Below are 19549 nucleotides of genomic sequence, written 5' to 3'. Positions count from 1 at the left end.
GTAAAAGGCTGACCTGTGTCGATGTCTGGGGTAGTGGAGGTGACCCTGAAGGAGGCGGGGGGTTTGATCCCGGCCCCGATGCACTCGATTAGGGAGAAAAGGGTGAACCAGTCGTCTGTGCAGTGGATGTTGGCAGCGTTGGTCTTAAGCAGCTCATGGAGGCCATAGGCCACCTCCCGGCTAACCCGGGCCAGGACGTGTGGTTTCATCATCAGCAGGAGACGCAGGGACAGCAGCACCTAGAGATGGGGGGGCAGAGGGGTTAAGGGGACGCGGTCACTTTAAAAGACCAACTGCTTGAACTGGCTGCGACCTCAATCTCACCGATTAAGGAAGTGAAGTATGTTCCTTACAAACAAAGTTCAATTTATATAATGACAGTTTTAGGTCTCACAGTTCTGCTAGGTCTCACTGCACGTTTGAAGGGACAACAAGATTAGACGAACAAATGTAGGATTTGTGACAAATACATTGTGGGGAAGCAAAAGGAAGAAGAATACACTATTAGTTTACCGTAACAATGTCCATCTGGGTTAGAGATAAGATTGAGAAAGGGGAGCAAAAGATAGTGCTCCATTTACAGTTTCTCGATTGCTTGAACACTGGAAAACTGGGATCCACATGGCCAAAACAATAACCTCTTTTGCACAACAGTTAGTAATTTCTCATCCTTTTCACACTAAATGCAAATGCGGGACACTTCTTTTGCTAAACAGACGCAACTCTGAATCACAAGACACTTTTTGCTAAACCGTAGACAACGCTCTACATAAGACACAAATCAATTGGACCTCTATACCAGGTGGTGTCAGAGGAAGGCCCTAAAAATGGTCAGACTCCAGACACCCAAGTCAGACTGTTCTCTCTGCTACCGCACCGCAAACGGTACCGGAGCACTAAATCTGGGACCAAAAGGCTCCTGAACAACTTCTACCCACAAGCCATAAGACTACTAAATAGTCTGGATAACTAGTTGGTATACTATCTGCATTGACCATTTTTGTACTAACACTTCTTGACTATGCACACCCACACACTGGACTCTACCCACAAATACAGTACAGTGCCTTCAAAAAGTATTCATACTCCTTGACTTATTCCACATTTGGTTGTGTTACATCCTCAATTCAAAAAGGATTACATAAAAAAAAATCTCAGTCATCTACACACAATACCCCCATAATGAAAGTGAAAACATGTTTAGACATTTTTGCAAATGTATTTAAAATTATATACAGAAATATCTAATTTACATAAGTATTCACACCCCTGACTCAATACTTTGTAGAAGCACCTTTAGCAGCGATTACAGCTGTGAGTCTTTCTGGGTAAGTCTCTAAGTGCTTTCCACACCTGGATTGTGCAACATTTGGCCAGTACTCTTTACAAAATTCTTCAAGCTCTTTCAAAATGGGTTGTTAATCACTGCTAGAAAAACATTCAGGTCTTGCCATAGATTTTCAGGAACATTCACCGTCTTCTTGGTAAGCAACTCCAGTGTACATTTGGCCTTGTGTTTTAGGTTATTGTCCTGCTGAAAGGTGAATTCATCTCCAAGTGTCTGGGAGACCAGGTTTTCCTCTAGGATATTGCTTGTGCTTATCTAGTTTATTTGTTTATCCTGAAAAACTCCCCCAGTCCTTAACGATTACAAGCATACTCATAACACAATGCTGCCACCACTATGCTTGAACATTTGGAGAGTGGTACTCAGTAATGAGTTGTATTGAATTTGCCCCAAACATAACATTTTGTATTCAGGACAAAAAGTTAATTGTCCCACTCCACTTCAATGGCTGTGCGAACTGGAACACGCTGTTGTACACGTCGATCCAGAGCATCTGGTGAGTATGCAGGTCATGGAAGAACTGGGACATTTTCAGTTTCCAGGAATGGTGTACAGATCCTTGCGACATGGGACTGTGCAGTATCATGCTGAAACATGAGATGATGGAGGCAGATGAATGGCACCACAATTGGCCTTCAAATTGCCATTGATAAAATGCAATTGTGTTCGAACTCTGTTCACAACGTTGACATCAGCAAACCGCTCGCCCACTCCATGCCTTGCATATGTCATCTTCCCGGTAATGTTAAAACCAGGATTCATCCATGAAGAGCACACTTTTCCAGCGGCCATCAAAGGTGAGCATTTGCCCACTGATGTCGGTTACGATGCCGAACTGCAGTCAGGTCAAAACCCTGGTGAGGATGACAAGCACGCAGATGAGCTAACCGGAAACGGTTTCTGACAGTTTGTGCAGAAATTCTTCGGTTGTGCAAACCTAGAGTTTCATCAGCTGTCTGGGTGGCTGGTCTCAGGCGATCGATCCTGCAGGTGAAGAAGCTGTATGTGAAGGTCCTGGGCTAGCGTGGTTACACGTGGTCTTTGGTTGTGAGGCCGGTTGGACGTCCTGCCAAATTCTCTAAAATGACGTTGGATACGGCTTATGGTTGAGAAATGAACATTAAATTCTCTGGCAACAGCTCTGTTGGACATTCCCGCAGACAGCATGCCAATTGCACGCTCCCTCAAAACTTCAGACATCTGTGGCATTGTGTTGTGTGAACAAACTGCACATTTTAGAGTGGCCTTTTATTGTCCCAAGCACAAGGTCCACATGTGTAATGATCATGCTGTTTAATCAATTTCTTGATATGCCACACCTGTCAGGTCGATGGATTATCTTGACAAAGGATAAATGCTCACTAACAGGGATGTAAACAAATTTGTGCACACAATTTGATAGAAATAAGCTTTTTGGAACATTTCTGGGATATTTTATTTCAGCTCATGAAACATGGGACCAACACCTTACATGTTGTATTTATGGTTTTGTTCAGTGTATCTACCTCAATTTCCTCTTACCCCTGCACATCGACTCACTACTGGTACCCCATGTATAGTACCAGTCAAAAGTTTTTCTTTATTTTTACTATTTTCTGCATTGTAGAATAATAGTGAAGATATCAAAACAATGAAATAACACATATGGAATCATGTAGTAACCAAAAAAAAGTGTCAAATCAAAATGCTTGATTCTTCAAAGTAGCCACCCTTTGCCTTGATGATAGCTTTGCACACTCTTGGCATTCTCTGAACCAGCTTTACCTGCAATGCTTTTCCAACAGTCTTGAAGGAGTTCTCACATATGCTGAGCACTTGTTGGCTGCTTTTCCTTCACTCTGCCGTCCAACTCATTCCAAACCATCTCAATTGGGTTGAGGTCGGGTGATTGTGGAGGCCAGGTCATCTGATGCAGCACTCCATCACTTTCCTTCTTGGTCAAATAGTCCTTAAACAGCCTGGAGGTGTTGGGTCATTGTATGTTGAAAAACAAATGATAGTCCCACTAAGAGCAAAACAGATGGCATATCGCCGCAGAATACTGTGGTAGCCATGCTGATTAAGTGTGCCTTGAATTCTAAATAAGTCACAGACAGTGTCACCAGCAAAGCACCATCACACCTCCTCCTCCATGCTTCACTGTGGGAACCACACATGCAGAGATCATCCGTTCAACTACTCTGCGTCTCACAAAGACACAGCGGTTGGAACCAAAAATCTCAAATTTGGACACATCAGACCAAAGGATAGATTTCCACCGGTCTAATGTCCATTGCTCATGTTTCTTGGCCCAAGCAAGTCTCTTCTTATTATTGGTGTCATTTAGTAGTGGTTTCTTTGCAGCAATTCGACCATGAAGGCCTGATTCACACAGTCTCCTCTGAACAGTTGATGTTGTGATGTGTCTGTTACCTGAACTCTGTGAAGCATTTATTTGGATTGCAATTTCTGAGGTGCAGTTAACTCTAAGGAACTTATCCTCTGCAGCAGAGAGAGAACTCTGGGTTTTCCTTTCCTGTGTTAGTCCACATAAGAGCCAGTTTCATCATAGCGATTGATGTTTTTTGCAACTGCACTTGAAGAAACTTCCAAAGTTCTTGACAATTTTCAGATTGACTGACCTTCATGTCTTAAAGTCATGATGGACTGTCGTTTCTCTTTGCTAATATGAGCTGTTCTTGCCATAATATGGACTTGGTATTTTAACAAATAGGGCTATCTTCTGTATACCAAACCTGTCTTGTCACAACACAACTGATTGGCTCAAACGCATTAAGGAAAGAAATTCCACAAATTAACTTTTAACAAGGCACAACTGTTAATTGAAAAGCATTCCAGGTGACTAACTCATGAAGGTGGTTGAGAGAATGCCAAAAGTGTGCAAAGCTGTCATCAAGGCAAAGGGTGGCTACTTTGAAGTGTTTAAAACTACATTATTCCATATGTGTTATTTCATAGTTGTGATGTCTTCACTATTATTCTACAATGTAGAAAATAGTACAAATAAACAAAAACCCTTGAATGAGTAGGTGTCCAACTTTTGACTCGTACTGTATATAGCCATGCTATCATTGCTCATTGTGTATTTATTCCTTGTGTTACTATTTTTTCTCTCCCCCCTATTATTATTTATTTATTTCATTGTTTTCTGCATTGTTGGGAAGGGCCCATAGGTAAGCATTTCACAGTTAGTCTACACCTGTCGTTTACGAAGCAAGTAACAAAATTTTTGAATCGTGTTGTCTTTTTTTTACGTTAAATAACAATAACTCACATAATATTATATTTGTACCACCAACCTGTAAACTACCTTTGCATAATTAGTCCATAACTAGACATGAAAGTGTTTTCTGGTGAGTTATTTGGTTTTCCATGGGTTGTAAAGTAGACCACATTCCATTTTTCTTTTTTTATATTGCTGAGAAAAGTATTCAAGCAATCAAGAGAAGCTGTAATGATATAGCAGTTTAAGGTCAATAGGAATGTCACATAATAAACACTATTGAGGTTACAGGCCAGGGCATCAAGTCCCTCTTGGAAAAAAAGATTAGACCAGTTAAAACCTGGATAATCAAATTGTCCCACTGATCAACACAGACTGTAAGGTAGTTCATTGTGTGCCTTGATGCCCGAGCAAATACAACAATTGAGAGAAACATCTGACACCAGCAAACAACTATCACAGGAAACATCCTTTGTGACTTGTTATACAACAAATTGAAGCCTCCTTTTTAATTGCTTTAAAGACTAGGCCAGATAAGACCAATTGCAATGGTTAAAGGACATTGACCTAACAAAGCTGTGTGTGTGTGTCCATCAGATGTAAGACTCATTGGATCAACAGTCCAATCATCCAATCACTCAGTGCTATCACTGCATCATTTCTGTGTTAATGCAACGATGCACTCCTAGATAGTTTGGTTTCCCCTTTCGTGTGCGTGTACCTGGGAGCTGATGTCCTCTCTGCGCAGCAGGCGGATGGCCAGTCTGATGAGGCCCACCACGGCCCTCTCCACCAGGAAGCAGCTCTCTGTAGCCTGGACACACAGGTGGCACAGGTGATCCCGCACCGTCTGCCATACACACGACACACGGTCCCTAAACACACACACACACACACGCACACGCACACACACACACACACGCAGAGAGAAAAACACACAAATGATAAGGACTCGATAGCATAACAAAGCCTGATGTTGAAACAGCTGATTTGACTGATGTCATTCCTAATGGACAGATGTGGGACAAAACACACTGGCCCTGACTCAAAGCAAACAATCTACCCTTTCTTCCCTCTGGCTGTACCTGTTCTCCATGACTATGCGTAGCAGCATCTCCAGGCAGAACGCAGCATCCTCCTCATCATACGTCTCCTCATCAGGTGTGACTGAGATCAGGGCCTGTCCACAAGAAACAGTTCTTAGAAAACAATACTTGACCGTTTTATACTCCCTGCATTTTAGGAATTAATATTCAGACAATGCATAGACAATATTTGCCTGTAATGTTATGATTACCTTCATCAGCTCCTGTAGAGACTCCAGCTGCAGGAATTTACTCTCTGTGATCAGCTTCTCTGGGTCACATTGCTGGAGGGGGAGTGACAACCACCCCAAAATGTTTTATTCATAAAAAAATGTAATGCACTATATGAACTTATCAACAGAGGCAATTTGGATGAGTGTGATAGAGAGAAAGCAGTGGGCTAAGGGGTGATGGGTGTTGTAGTTCTGGTACCTTGATACAGAGCATGGCTGCCTGCTTGGCCTCCTGGTTCTCAGTAGAGGGCCCACGTTGACCAGACTGCTCCGCTCCACTCAGTGTCAGCCAGTTCACAAAGCTCAGCACCGCAGACTCACCCCTGGGAGAAAGGGAGGAAGACATAGAGATGTCAAACACGTTAAAAAAACATGTCATGTTTAATGATAGCCACCCATTTTACAACATGGAACTGGATTTAAATGTCAGAAAAGCTCTAGGTTTTTTTTAAGTGAAAGAGCTCAGCCTGGTATTTGAGCGAAACAGATGATGTGACATGATTCTAAGGTGACTTTTACCGATTTGACGGTGTCTCTTCTCTTTGAAGGGAAATCGTTCCATTTGGCTCCACAAAATCCTCCACCTGAATGGACATAAGCACACAAACGCCACAGACATTCAAGAAGGAAGTCATGTCTAGTTTAATATCAGTAGGTGGCAGTAGAACATTCATAATGTCTTACAGAAGAGTCCGCAGTCTTCCAAATTCAAACAGAGAACCATTTCATCCAGCAAAATGAATGGAAGGTTTGAATGTTCCAAAGGTACATAAACATGATTGAGGCCATTCGTTTTTTCTGACCATGTAACCTGACCAGGAAAAAAAATGCTCACCCTTTCTGGTTACGTCACAACAAGGTCAGGTAAATCTCCTGTCCCTGACCATTGTCAGTAATAACGAAACAGTTCTGACCTCCAGCATGGCCTTGGGCAGCAGCTCGGCTCTGAACAGCTGCAGCATGGAGTCCATGATGTTCTTCCAGCCCTCCCTCAGGATGTCACCGTGCCGGTGGGCCAGGTGGAACATTGTTTTCGCCGCTATCTGTGCCTTCCCGTTACTCCCAAACACTGTGGGCAGGTTCTCCACCGACTGTATTGAAACCATCCAGTGGAAAACGTTAGAATACTCTAGTGCACTAGTTGAAATGCGAAGGTTCCCACATTTGAAATTAAGCACTTACCTCACTGCTGAGTGTTGTAAACTTGCAGAGGGAGATGATCAAATTATCAAAAACGTCACTGAATCCATAATGAGCTGATATCATGGCACATTTCCTAAAAGGAGAGAGAGAAACAGATCATCAAGCCTCGCTCTCATTCGTTGCTTTCCCCAAGGGACCCTTCTTCAGCATCTCCTCAAAGCCACATCGCTGGGCCCAGAACCATCTGTGACTCGTTTCAGGAAACTAGGTGTATGTCGTGCGTCACTACTTCACAGGAGAGCCATTTGAACATAAACTTTTTTTAAATCAAAATGAGTTTTTTGGCAGAAATGCCTTCTGAAACATGTGAACTTTCATTTGCCTTAATAACAAACTTGTAGGCCATCTGTAAATACGAATAAAATTGTTAAATTACGAGCCTAGTTGGTTTAGCCACAGAAAAGTTTTGAAATCAGTAGAAATAGAGTATGATCGCTAACGAGATGGAGAAAATGTTGCCATTTGATTGCAAATATGCAGACGGAGTCGAAAAGGGAAGGCTGTTACATCTTCAAACTAAGGGCAACCATTGCGTCCGTGACAGAGGGAGAAGCGTCCATCCATGTATACGGGTAAGAGAGTCTAGCTAGCTACATTTTCAGATATTACACGTTTCTAATTTTGTCAGAAAATCGTTTTCATTTCAAGTTAAAGTGTACTGTTGGCTAGCTATTTATTTGAGACTAAATTGATTTTATTTACGTATTACATTAAGTTAAAATAAAAGTGTTCATTCAGTATTGTTGTAATTGTCATTATTACAAATATATATATAAATATAAAAATCGGCCGATTCATCGGTATCAGCTTTTCTTGGTCCTCCAATAATCGGTATTGGTGTTGAAAAATCATTATCGGTCGACCTCTACTCTGGATTAGACGTCGACCGATTATGATTTTCAACGCCGATACCGATACCGATTATTGGAGGACCAAAAAAAGCCAATGCCGATTAATCGGCTGATTTTTAAAATGTATTTGTAATAATGACAATTACAACAATACTGAATGAACACTTTTATTTTAACTTAATATAATACATCAATAAAATCTATTTAGCCTCAAATAAATAATCAAACATGTTCAATTTGGTTTAAATAATGCAAAAACAAAGTGTTGGAGAAGAAAGTAAAAGTGCAGTATGTGCCATGTAAGAAAGCTAACGTTTACGTTCCTTGCTCAGAACATGAGAACATATGAAAGCTGGTGGTTCCTTTTAACATGAGTCTTCAATATTCCCAGGCAAGAAGTTTTAGGTTGAAGTTATTATAGGAATTATAGGACTATTTCTCTCTATACGATTTGTATTTCATATACCTTTGACTATTGGATGTTCTTATAGGCACTTTAGTATTGCCAGTGTAACAGTATAGCTTCCATCTCTCTCCTCGCCGCTACCTGGGCTCGAACCAGGAACACATCGACAACAGCCATCCTCAAAACAGCGTTACCCATGCAGAGCAAGGGGAACAACTACTCCAAGTCTCAGAGCGAGTGACGTTGGAAACGCTATTAGCGCGCACCCAGCTAACCATTTCACATTGGTTACACCAGCCTAATCTCGGGAGTTGATAGGCTTGAAGTCATAAATAGCGCAATGGAAGAGCTGCTGCTGTTTGAATGAATGCTTACGAGCCTGCTGGTGCCTACTATCGCTCAGTCAGACTGCTCTATCAAATCATAGACTTAATTATAACATAATAACACACAGAAATACGAGCCTTCGGTCATTAATATGGTCGAATCCGGAAACTATCATTTCGAAAACAAAACGTTTATTCTTTCAGTGAAATACGGAACCGTTCCGTATTTTATCTAACGGATGGCATCCCTAAGTCTAAATAATGCTGTTACATTGCACACCCTTCAATGTTATGTCATAATTACATAAAATTCTGGCAAATTAGTTCGCAATGAGCCAGGCGGCCCAAACTGTTGCATATACCCTGACTCTGCGTGCAATGAACGCAAGAGAAGTGACACAATTTCACCTGGTTAATATTGCCTGCTAACCTTTCTTTTTGCTAAATATGCAGGTTTAAAAATATATACTTCTGTGTATTGATTTTAAGAAAGGCATTGATGTTTATGGTTAGGTACACGTTGGAGCAACGACAGTCCTTTTTCGCGAATGCGCACCGCATCGATTATATGCAACGCAGGACACGCTAGATAAACTAGTAATATCATCAACCATGTGTAGTTATAACTAGTGATTATGATTGATTGATTGTTTTTATAAGATAAGTTTAATGCTAGCTAGCAACTTACCTTGGCTTCTTACTGCATTCACGTACTAGGCAGGCTCCTCGTGAGGCAGGTGTTTAGAGCGTTGGACTAGTTAACCGTAAGGTTGCAAGATTGAATCCCTAAGCTGACAAGGTAAAAATCTGTTGTTCTGCCCCTGAACAAGGCAGTTAACCCACCGGTCCTAGGCCGTCATTGAAAATAAGAATGTGTTCTTAACTGACTTGCCTCGTTAAATAAAGTTGTAAAAAAATATTTAAAAAATTGGCAAAATCGGCGTCCAAAAAAACAGATTTCCGATTGTTATGCAAACTTGAAATCGTCCCTGATTAATCGGCCATTCCGATTAATCGGTCGACCTCTACTCTGGATAACATAAAAACAGCCTAACCAGCTCTGCTAGGGCAAGTAAAATGGTCAGAGTGAGCTGTTCTCTCATTTGTGTCAGGAAGCAGCTAGCAAGATAGCCAACATTAACAAGTTAGCTTGGGTGCTTGACTGCTGTCAGGTCAGAAAGCTTGGATCAACCGTACTTTTCGGCCAGAGCGTCCGGTGTGCGCTCTGAAGCTCCGAGAGCGAAACGCTCTGAACTTACAAATGGCCAATCTGGCAACGCTCTGAATTGATGAACGCCCAGAGCACACTCTGGCACTCCAGATTAAATTTACGAACACACCCGTAGTATAAACCAGCCTTTAGTCTAGAAATCTTTGGTTGTTTAGTACATAGACTCACATGTGAATCCTTAAAGAGATGGGTGGGGCTAAAGCTTAAAAGGGTGTGAACGACGCTGAATGGGTGTAGACAAAGAAGAGCTCTTCCAGTAGGTAACAAAATATTAAAGGGTAATTTTCTCAAAAGTGAGATTACAAATTTATCAACTTTTAAAGCAGAATTACTTTCCCATTGTACTTTCCCAACTGTAATGTATGATATACCATTTTCTATCTCTGAGTCTCTACTTTTATTCAATGTAAAAAACACAATTTAAAATGTTGATACATAAGACCGAATCGAGCCGGTCGGTCACATCTGAGCAGGCCTAGTGTACCTAAAGCCAGCAATGGCCTTCTGGATGATTGTGTCGTCCAGGCTCTTGTCGAAGACGTAGGAGAGGGCTGCGATGGTGGGCCCCCAGGTCATGGTGAACAGGTCGTGGTCGTAGCTGCCGGCGGGCACATGGAGGAAGACCCCCTCAGAGGTGGCCCCCCGGTGGAGCAGCACGTTCCATACATAGTTCTCCTTCACCAGGCCAGACTGCTCGTCTGGCATCACTATCTCTTCATTCCTACACGACAGAGAATACCATGATTGCTAAGGCAACTTTGATCATCTAGGGTGGGTAGTTTGACATGGGGAAAAAACCCAGACATAACTTACTGTCAAAGTGCCAACGCTGAAACAAATAAGTACATCCTCTTGAAATAAGATTGATTTTCTTCATCTTGTGTGTGTGTACGTCACAAACATTTCTATATAAGATCTACAAAAGACTATGGCTTACTTGATTGCATTGTAGATGTCCTCCAGCATATCCTGATCAAAGTCTGTATTTCCATTCACACCCTTCAGATTCTTCTTGAATTGCTACATGAAGGGGGAAAAAAGAAAGATAGTTAACACTGATAATATGGGAATCAGGGCACCCTCATCACACCAATCATTGTGGAGCTCTGCCAGCTAGCCTGGCTCTGGTATCCAATGCTTTGGCATGCAATGCTCTTGCTAATTGAGCATCCAATAATTAAGGGGGTAGGGGTCCAAGCTTTACCAACGTATGTGTCACTTAATACGGTTAGGTGTAGTGTTAGTCAAACAGGATCGAGGCCAAGAGCCACAGCAAATAAACACATCCACCGTGTGTTGACTGATCGAATCAAGGCTCCTGGTTGGCTGCGTGCTTTGGCTAATGGCAGGTAAACCAGAGGGGAAACTCGAGATGCTTTGCAGCGGGATGGACAGACAGAGAAATAAACACAGCGAGGGCTCAGGGTCGGCGTGGAGCAGACGACGGTAACAATAGCCTCCACAGACACAAAGCAGCTGGCCGTGATGCCTGCCAAGTAATCATGGGACTGACAGCCAGAGACAGCAGAGCTGTTTCCACGCCGACATGTTTGTTGAAGAGCTACAATGTTGCACTATGCACTAGCTGAGTATAATTCAGAGCAATAGCATCTTCGACTATTGCCATGAGCCTCACAGAATATCGTATCATGGCATTTGTATGACAATTGGATAGGTCACATCGTAAGAACTTTCATCCGTAATTACGGTGCTGTTATATACTGTGTTGAGAGTAAGTAAACTGAACAGTGGGAATTTCATTGCCCTCTAAAATTTCTTATCGAAGGTCACAATTGCAAATGGCAACCGAGGATCGGGTATGTCTTGTGTGGGAGAATGGCCCACCATAGGCCTCTTCAGAACTCAGCCCATGGGACTTGTGTTTAGTCTTCAGGCGCTGTCACTCACACAGAGAGAGGGAGCCAGGACACCTCCTCCCGTCCTCCCCCGCTATCCTCGCCCACCCCCCTCACTTCTCCCACCCCTCCCGTCACGTCCTCTCTCCCTCCTCACTTCTTCCACCCCTGACTAAGCAGGATGACCTAATCCCATAGACCACCACTGGGCACAGCTGTTACTGGAGGTCGGCTTTCTTCAGACCATCAGAGGGTCCGGAAGAACCAGCACAACATACTAAATGTAGGGTGTCTAAAAGGGTCTTAACAGGGCCTCTTGTGAAACCCATCGCTGCATGGCACAAAGCGCTCATAAGAGGTGATTCAGATCATATCTAACATATGTGGGTTATAGGTGCATTTCTGAACATTTCAACTTAAGACAAAATAAGATTGGATAAGATTTTGTTTTGTAGTAGTAGAAAACTTAAATTGGTAGGAATAGAAACTTACTCCATTTATATCAATAAAATATATTTTAAATATAAAAATAGTGAGCGAGTTTTCATGGGAAATAAATAGTGTGTGTGTGTTTACCTCAATGGTCATGGGGATGTTCTGCTTGCGCACGTTGTTGTTGTGCTGGTCCATGTTGAGCATGATGACAGCATAGGCCAGGGCGAAGCCTGCGTCGTTGGTCATGAAGGGAGAGCCGTTCACTTTCTACACACACAGGGAAAGACACACTAATATAACCCTCTGTCCATAGAAATACTTTCCAGGTCACGAGGGCAACCCTCTCCGGTTATTTAAGGAGCAGCCAGTGGCCCTGCTGGTTTTGTCCCCCTGCCCTCGACAGACAGGCCGGCTCTGTTTATTATGTATGCCTAGTCACTTTACCCCGACCTACAAGTGCATATTACGTCAATAAACTCAACTAGCCTGTACCCCCGCACACAGACTCGGTACTGGTACCCCATGTATATAGCCTCATTATTGTTATTATTGTGTTACTTTTAAAAACATTTTATTTTTTTACTTAAGTTTATTTAGTAAATATTTTCTTAGCTAATTTTTGTTAAAACTGCATTGTTGGTTAAGGGCTTGTAAGTAAGCATTTTACGGTAAGGTCTACTATTGTATGCGGCGCATGTGTATAAATCAAATCAAATTTTATTTGTCACATCAGCAGCTGAGTTCCAGATACACACATCAATATAACAACCTTGGCATATCAAAACATCTAAACTCAGCAACAACAACAAAAAACGTCCCTTTTTCAGGACCCTGTCTTTCAAAGACAAATCGTAAAAATCTAAATAACTTCACAGATCTTCATTGTGAAGGGTTTAAACACGGTTTCCCATGCTTGTTCAATGAACCATAAACAATTAATGAACATGCACCTGTGGAATGGTCGTTAAAACACTAACAGCTTACAGAAGGTAGGCAATTAAGGTCACAGTTATGAAAACTTAGGACACTAAAGAGGCCTTTCTACTGACTCTGAAAAACACCAAAAGAAAGATGCCCAGGGTCCCTGCTCATCTGTGTGAACATGCCTTAGGCATGCTGCAAGGAGGCATGAGAACTGCAGATGTGGCCAGGGAAATAAATCGCAATGTCCGTACCGTGAGACGCCTAAGACAGAGCTACACGGAGACAGGACGGACAGCTGATCGTCCTCGCAGTGGCAGACCACGTGTAACAACACCTGCAAAGGATTAATACATCCGAACATCACACCTGCGGGACAGGTACAGGATGGTAACAACAACTGCCCGAGTTACACCAGGAACGCACAATCCCTCCATCAGTGCTCAGACTGTCCGCAATAGGCTGAGAGAAGCTGGACTGAGGGCTTGTAGGCCTGTTGTAAGGCAGGTCCTCACCAGACATCACCGGCAACATCGTCGCCTATGGGCACAAACCCACCGTCGCCGGACCAGACAGGACTGGCAAAAAGTGCTCTTCACTGACGAGTCACGGTTTTGTCTCACCAGGGGTGATGGTCAGATTCGTGTTTATCGTCGAAGGAATGAGTGTTACACCGAGGCCTGTACTCTGGAGCAGGATTGAGGTGGAGGGTCCGTCATGGTCTGGGGCGGTGTGTCACAGCATCGGACTGAGCTTGTTGTCATTGCAGGCAGTCTCAATGCTGTGCGTTACAGGGAAGAAATCCTCCTCCCTTATGTGGTACTCTACCTGCCGGCTCATCCTGATATGACCCTCCAGCATGATAATGCCACCAGCCACTGCTCGTTCTGTGTGTGAGTTCCTTGGTGGAAGTGTGTGATAACATCTCACAGCAAGAACTGGCAAATCTGGTGCAGTCCATGAGGAGATGCACTACAGTACTTAATGCAGCTGGTGGCCACACCAGATACGGACTGTTACTTTTGATTTTGACCCCCCCTTTGTTCAGGCACACAATATTCCATTTCTGTTAGTCACCTGTCTGTGGAACTTGTTCAGTTTATGTCTCAGTTATTGAATCTTATGTTCATACAAATATTTACACGTTAAGTTCGCTGAAAATAAACGCAGTTGACAGTGCGAGGACGTTTCTTTTTTTGCTGAGTTTATATTTGTCCTGCTTAAAGTGCAGTCACAACTGCTCAATAGTGGGAAAGAGACATGTGTGTGTGCAGTAAGAATATCTGTGAACTCATTCAAGGCGATTGTGTATGGACAGGGAGACTATGAAAAGACATTACAATAAAATATTTTCCAGGTCACGAGGACGACCCTCTCCGGTTATTTAAGGAGCAGCCAGTGGCCCTGCTGGTTTTGTCCCCCTGCCCTTGATAGACAGGCCGGCTCTGTTATGTCAGCCTTGCAGTTGCAACTTTATCCTGTTCCCCTAATTACCTGAGTGACTAATGTTCCTGTCCTTGATCCAGATCAGGGTCACAGTTCCACTGGACGTAATTACATGATGATAGGGACAGTTGGTGGCAACGATTGCCTTGCGGTAATGGAAGAAGTGTGTCCCTCCCTGTGCCCCTGTCCATGTGTGTGAGGAAAAAGAGAGACTTCCAAGGGGGGTAAGGCAGCTGACTTACATGCCAGGTGTCTGTGAAGGTTTCCAAAAGTCTATGGATGACCGGAGCCTCTCCTGGCAGTCTGAAGGCCTCCAGATACAGACGCAGCGCCTCGTCAATACGCAGCCCTCGGAAGGTGAACGTGCTGCACGTGAGAATGAGTATAATTCACTAATATGGATATTCTGAAGTATATTCTTCAGTTTCCTGTCAGGTCTTTTTACTCGGCTATACATATCCATTTGATTACTACATTTTATAATTGTTAGCGATTAAAGACAATTCCTAGGGTTCAACTAAATAAACGTCACTGCTTCACTATTCATTGCTGCACTAGTAACCCGATCCAAGCTTCAGTACAATTCAATGAAGGAGAAGATCCAACTGGTTGCACATCATGCTGCCCGGTAATAAGAAGAAGACTGGGGCTCCTACCTGACGAAGCTGTCCAGTAGCTCCATGTATTTGCGGTCACTGATGAACTCTCCGATCTGCTTCTTGTCGAGGCGGGGGTTCTCCCGGAGCCACTGGGCCACCTCGTTGTTGTCCATGGGGCTGCTGAGGAGACCCTTCTCCTGCAGGAACTGGATGCCCTTCTTAGGCTTCTGGTTGAACTGCTCTGTTCCGCTGTTCAGCAGCTGTAATCGTACAATATAAATATGATCACTTTATCTTAGCGACACAAAGCGGGTCGAATCACAACTTGAGATCCACAAGCGTACTCAAACGCCATTGTTGTCAATGCATGGTTTATGTCAAAGTCTGAGTTACAGGACGTGTGGAAACATCATTAACGGCCACGCATAAGTCATTTAAAACAGATGCACAACAAAATCATAAAACATACCTTCTTTTTATTTCTGATGTCCAACAGCTCTTGAGAATCAGGTAAACAAGACGAGAAGCGTTGTGGCTTTTTTGGTTCTTTCTTCTCAGCTAAAATAAAAATACAATTTTCACACTTAACTCAATTTCATTCATGTCTATGAACCTGAATGCTAACCCAGTGCTTGAGGAGACCTGGCCACTGGTTAGTAAAATCAAACTTACCTGGTTCTGTCTCCTCCTGGTCTCGTCTGCCCAGTCTCATCTTCTCTGCCATCAGGTGCCCGCTGGTAGGTGGTAGGGGCACACTGTCAGCCTCTGGAACATTCTGACCGTTGGCACTGTTCACCTGCCTGCTCGCTTCTACAACCACATCAGAAAAACATTCATGAATAACCCTCTATACACATCTGATATAACCATTGTCAATGTAAATGATGGACAAAGACCATTATAGTATAAGACCATCAAATCTGAAAGTATACCAAGTGTATGAGAGCAATCGGCGTACCCGTGGTTGTGTCTGTACAGTCGTTGGCTGAGTACTTCCCTTCTGCCAACACCATTTCTGCTGATTGGTCCTGCTGAGTGGTGCTGTTGAGCACCTTGGCCTGGCAGTGGGCCTCAGTGCTGTCAATCACAGTGAGTAGGGCCTCTAGTGAGAGGAGGTGGGTTGTGTAGAGCTGTCCGGACACAGGGAAGGCATTCTGCAAGACAACATGACACAAATACACCATAGTTCAACAAAAGAGAACAATGTTCCCCTGAAAAAGAAAAGCATGTGACGGTGTGCATCAAAAGGAAACAAATGAAGTATTAAGCCTTGACTGAACGGGACAGTGGACACTCTTCTAATGCAGATTTGAGAAAGTAAACAAAACCCTAAGCTCTCCGGAGTGATCATCAAGTGAGTGTGAGTGGCCAGAGAACAGGCATCATCAGTTACAACCTTGGAGAGCAGCTTGGTGAGGTCTTCAAACAGGTTTGAGCAGTAGAAGTCACAGTCGTGGTTGATGTAGAGCTCGGTGACGAAGCTGGGGATCCTCGAGAGCTGCACCAGGGCCTCCAGGGCCATCTCCTTCATCTCATAGGGCATCTTCATGTTCTCTGACGTGATGATGTCCATCAGCTTCTTTAGATACATCTGCAGACCGTGAGAAGGTGGTTAAGTTGGTCACTCTGTTCAGCTGCTGGTTTTTACCATGACTCAGCTTGTGTGTGGTTGTGTAAAACTAGTCATTAGTGTGTGAACACGTGTGACAATTTCAAATGAGAACAAAATAAACACTCCCAAGTACCTCGAGCTGAAACTTCAAATGTCCTCGCATGCTCTCAAAGAGCAAGAAGCACGCTCGGATGGAGGCGGCATACAGGTTCATACGGTCCACACTTAGCAACTGAAATAGAAAAAAACAACACGGTAGTTACGTTGTATTGTGTTGAACAGATGCAATAGAAGGTTCCCCTCCTGAACAAACCTGTGGCGTACAGTACCTGGAAGAGGTGTCTGCAGAGATCGTCTTTGACCAGGCCCAGCAGTGACTGGTAGGGGGCGATGTGAGCCGCCTCCAGAGCCACGGTCAGCAACTGCAGGCCCATGTGCATCATGGCGTCCGTGTTGTGGCGGTCATGGGGGTTGGTCAGTGAGATGAGGAAGCGGAAGATCTCCCGCAGACAGGGCAGGGAGTAGGGGATGAGAGCCGCACCTGGGAGGTTAGGAAACGACAACATGACAGTTAGGAGAGGATTCAAAGCCATCATTTGGGTGAGACGTCAGGTTGGGGTGAGACACGGGATATAAAAGGAGACACGCAGAGACAAGTTGTGAGACATGGGTTGAGACGTGTTGAGACATGAGGAGAGACATAAGGAGACACACAAGGTGAAATGCGAAGTGGAACAGGGTGAAATCCAAACAATGCTGGCGGAGGTGGGATGGCTCACCATCCTCACCGTCTCTCTGTGTTTGCTGTGGTGTGAAGCGTACTCCTCGGGGGTTGACATAGTCCATGTCATGTAATGAGGCTGAGTCCGAATGCTCCGTCACAGATTCTCCGTCCTCCAGGACCTCAGGGATGGACTCCACCGAGGTTGACTGGGCATGATCCACCTGCCTACACTCAGACTGGCAGGGGAAACAGAAAAATCCACGTATGAACATTAATGAGCATGAACAAAGACTAGGAATATGCAAAAAGTGACAGATAACATAGCTGATTCCAGTGTCCCCCCCCCCACCTGAGTGTACAGGCGTCCAGGCTCTGTGGATGGGGTGGTGGCGGCAGAGCTGCTCTGGTCCAGGTCTGTCAGGTCCTCTCTGGAGGTGGCCTTGGAGCAGGTGTCCAGGCCGCTGTCTGTGGGGATGGACATGGAGGAGGCCACGCTGTCTGAGACAGACAAACTATCCTGCTCGATGAATGGGACACCACCTGGTAGAAACACACAGACCTGTGTTAGCTACATCAGCATTTTTTGTTGAAGATCGCCTAGACTTATCCATGCTATTTATCTCTCCGCTTTAAAATGCATGACAGTATAAATGTTAATATATCTATGAGGTTTAATAGATACATACAATGAAGCCCCCTTGGACCAAATATGATTCTCTAAGCTGTTCTTTACCGAAGAGGCATTTGTTATTGATGTTGCTCATATTGTATATAGACTTATTTTTCACTGTATTATTGACTGTATGTTTGTTTTACTCCATGTGTAACTATGTGTTGTTGTATGTGTCGAACTGCTTTGCTTTATCTTGGCCAGGTCGCAATTGTAAATGAGAACGTGTTCTCAATTTGCCTACCTGGTTAAATAAAGGTGAAATAAAAATAAATAAATAAAAATGTTGTGGCGGGGCATGCATTGATAATTTTTGATCAATTGTCTGTCTTCCGGTTATTACAACGCTGTCGACTTAGGGGTTCGAGCATCGGTCGACTGTCTGTGCCCTTCCTTAGTTTACCTTCTATGTCTATCCCCCCGATCTTGTTTCTAACGCGGTCTGAAAAAACAATAAAATGTGTGAAAAGAAAATGTTCATAAACTCAGCAAAAAAAGAAACGTCCCTTTTTCAGGGCCCTGCCTTTCAAAGGTAATTCGTAAAAATCTAAATAACTTCACAGATCTTCATTGTAAAGGGTTTAAACACTTTTTCCCATGCTTGTTAAATTAGGTCACAGTTATGAAATCTTAGGACACTAAAGAGGCCTTTCTACTGACTCTGAAAAACACCAAAAGTAAGATGCCCAGGGTCCCTGCTCATCTGCGTGAACATGTCTTAGGCATGCTGCAAGGAGGCATGAGGACTGCAGATGTGGCCAGAGAAATAAATCGCAATGTCCGTACTGTGACACGCCTAAGACAGCGCTACAGGGAGACAGGACGGACAGCTGATCGTCCTCGCAGTGGCAGACCACGTGTAACAACACCTGCAAAGGCTCAATACATCTGAACATCACACCTGCGGGACAGGTACAGGATGGCAACAACAACTGCCCGAGTTACACCAGGAACGCACAATCCTTTCATCAGTGCTCAGACTGTCCGCAAGACGCTGAGAGAGGCAGGTCCTCACCAGACATCACCGGCAACATCGTCGCCTATGGGCGCAAACCCACTGTCGCTGGACCAGACAGGACTGGCAAAAAGTGCTCTTCACTGACGATTCGCGGTTTTGTCTCACCAGGGGTGATGGTTGAATTCGCGTTTAACGTCGAAGGAATGAGCGTTACACTATACTCTGGAGTGGGATCGATTTGGAGGTGGAGGGTCCGTCATGGTCTGGGGCGGTGTGTCACAGCATCATCGGAATGAGCTTGTTGTCATTGCAGGCAATCTCAACGCTGTGCGTTACAGGGAAGACATCCTCCTCCCACATGTGGTACCCTTCCTGCAGTCACATCCTGACATGACCATCCAGCATGACAACGCCACCAGCCA

General features: G+C 44.0%; 1 protein-coding gene across 6 annotated transcripts in view; it reads right to left on the bottom strand.

Moving 5' to 3' along the window:
* Nucleotides 1-19549, bottom strand: part of LOC129851477 (Golgi-specific brefeldin A-resistance guanine nucleotide exchange factor 1-like) — a 129039-nt gene that overhangs the window by 8372 nt on the left and 101118 nt on the right. For 3 of the 6 annotated variants that reach the window (XM_055918099.1, XM_055918063.1, XM_055918090.1), the window contains 21 exons: nt 17849-18039; nt 17564-17735; nt 17105-17316; nt 16909-17007; nt 16560-16754; nt 16122-16317; nt 15836-15973; nt 15633-15721; nt 15221-15423; nt 14807-14930; nt 12339-12464; nt 10844-10926; nt 10391-10627; nt 7072-7165; nt 6804-6980; nt 6409-6473; nt 6089-6212; nt 5869-5940; nt 5657-5751; nt 5293-5446; nt 14-239 (listed from right to left, as the gene is read on the bottom strand). In XM_055918099.1, coding sequence (XP_055774074.1) covers nt 14-239; nt 5293-5446; nt 5657-5751; nt 5869-5940; nt 6089-6212; nt 6409-6473; nt 6804-6980; nt 7072-7165; nt 10391-10627; nt 10844-10926; nt 12339-12464; nt 14807-14930; nt 15221-15423; nt 15633-15721; nt 15836-15973; nt 16122-16317; nt 16560-16754; nt 16909-17007; nt 17105-17316; nt 17564-17735; nt 17849-18039 — 3072 coding nt within the window. Of the gene's footprint in view, nt 1-13; nt 240-5292; nt 5447-5656; nt 5752-5868; nt 5941-6088; nt 6213-6408; nt 6474-6803; nt 6981-7071; nt 7166-10390; nt 10628-10843; nt 10927-12338; nt 12465-14806; nt 14931-15220; nt 15424-15632; nt 15722-15835; nt 15974-16121; nt 16318-16559; nt 16755-16908; nt 17008-17104; nt 17317-17554; nt 17736-17848; nt 18040-19549 lie in introns of all 6 variants that reach the window. The other 3 variants (XM_055918056.1, XM_055918071.1, XM_055918079.1) reach the window with 1 other exon arrangement.

The sequence above is a fragment of the Salvelinus fontinalis genome, chromosome 1 (assembly GCF_029448725.1).
Source record: "Salvelinus fontinalis isolate EN_2023a chromosome 1, ASM2944872v1, whole genome shotgun sequence".
Lineage (NCBI taxonomy): Eukaryota > Metazoa > Chordata > Actinopteri > Salmoniformes > Salmonidae > Salvelinus > Salvelinus fontinalis.
This window is presented reverse-complemented; position numbering and strand designations above follow the sequence as displayed.